The sequence below is a fragment of the Gigantopelta aegis genome, chromosome 4, assembly GCF_016097555.1.
Source record: "Gigantopelta aegis isolate Gae_Host chromosome 4, Gae_host_genome, whole genome shotgun sequence".
In the NCBI taxonomy this organism is placed as follows: domain Eukaryota; kingdom Metazoa; phylum Mollusca; class Gastropoda; order Neomphalida; family Peltospiridae; genus Gigantopelta; species Gigantopelta aegis.
The window spans coordinates 3853112-3854305 of NC_054702.1; the positions used below are offsets into that span (position 1 = coordinate 3853112).

The 1194-nt window shown below is 41.2% G+C and overlaps 1 protein-coding gene across 1 annotated transcript in view; it reads right to left on the minus strand.

The window, feature by feature from the left end:
- Positions 1 to 538, minus strand: part of LOC121372167 (pyrokinin-1 receptor-like) — an 84216-nt gene extending 83678 nt beyond the window's left edge. Inside the window, exon 1 of the mRNA XM_041498444.1 lies at positions 1 to 538. This exon is cut by the window's left edge and continues 306 nt beyond it. Within this exon, the coding sequence (XP_041354378.1) occupies positions 1 to 22 (22 nt within the window). The 5' untranslated portion in view covers positions 23 to 538.
- Positions 539 to 1194: the final 656 nt, after the last annotated feature.

Below are 1194 nucleotides of genomic sequence, written 5' to 3' on the forward strand. Positions count from 1 at the left end.
CTTTGATGTAGATTGACTCCATCTTGCAGCAGACAGAAATAAAAAGAACTTCACAGACACTCAGTAGTTTGCAATCTTATAATTATCCATATGAAATCATTCCATTTCACAAATATTCACAAAAGTTTCTTCTTATGTTTTTTTGCAAATAAAACTAGTTATCACATATACTAGAAAAAGTAAATAGTCTTGAGATTTCTTTTGTTTCTTCGTTAATCATCACATGGCGCTGTTTCTTGGTTCCCGTTTCTATTGGGAACTTAATTCTTCTGATTTCTTTGTGGAGCTATAAAGGTTCATTATATTTGAAATTGACTGAAGCTCAATCCAGTGAATAAAAAAGACATACATAACTGTGTATACCAATACCAGTTATAAATATCCTTGAAGATTCGCCTGTCGATTTGATTTCGCTCTTTAATAGACCAAACATATTGGCGTTTCTGTAGCTATCAGTCACATGATATATTGGCGATTGTCAGCCGCGGATCTGCACAGAGTGGACTGGTTTGCCAACTCGATCTCGCCTTGCGATCAATCTCCGCCTTAATTCAATATTCACGACTTGGACCAGTGACAGAATGTGCCACGTGTCTCCCTCTCTCAGGCTATAGGTCAATCATGCGCGCTAACGCACGCGGTGGTCGTGTGGTTCCTACTCCCACTTCCGGTGGGACAGCGACAGAGCAGACGACAGCGTTGTTGTAAGGATGCCGTCTCTGGGGTCATTTAGAGAGAGTTTCACCGACAACCGTGTCAGTTTAAATAGCGAGTTTGTTCGAGTTGGAGAAAATAAAGTGAAGGTTGGAGAGAAGACAAGACTAGCGGGCAAGTCAAAGTGTAGACGGTGACGTTCCGCCGAGTGTCATAATGAAATAAATTTCGTTTAAGAAGACGTTTAACACAGCGTGCACCATACTAAGAGAAAAGTGACGTGGCTGTGATTGGTAAATCCTTCCCAGCTCACGGCTAACCGACGGCATTACAGAAAGGCTTAAAACATTGGTTGGCTAAATCACTCGCGGATGCTTCATTTAGTGCAATGTAGTGTTGCGTAAATACTTTATTATCACACTCCAGTGCAGGGTTGCGTAAATACCTTATTATCACACTCCAGTGTAGGGTTGCGTAAATACCTTATTATCACACTCCAGTGCAGGGTTGCGTAAATACCTTATTATCACACTCCAGTGC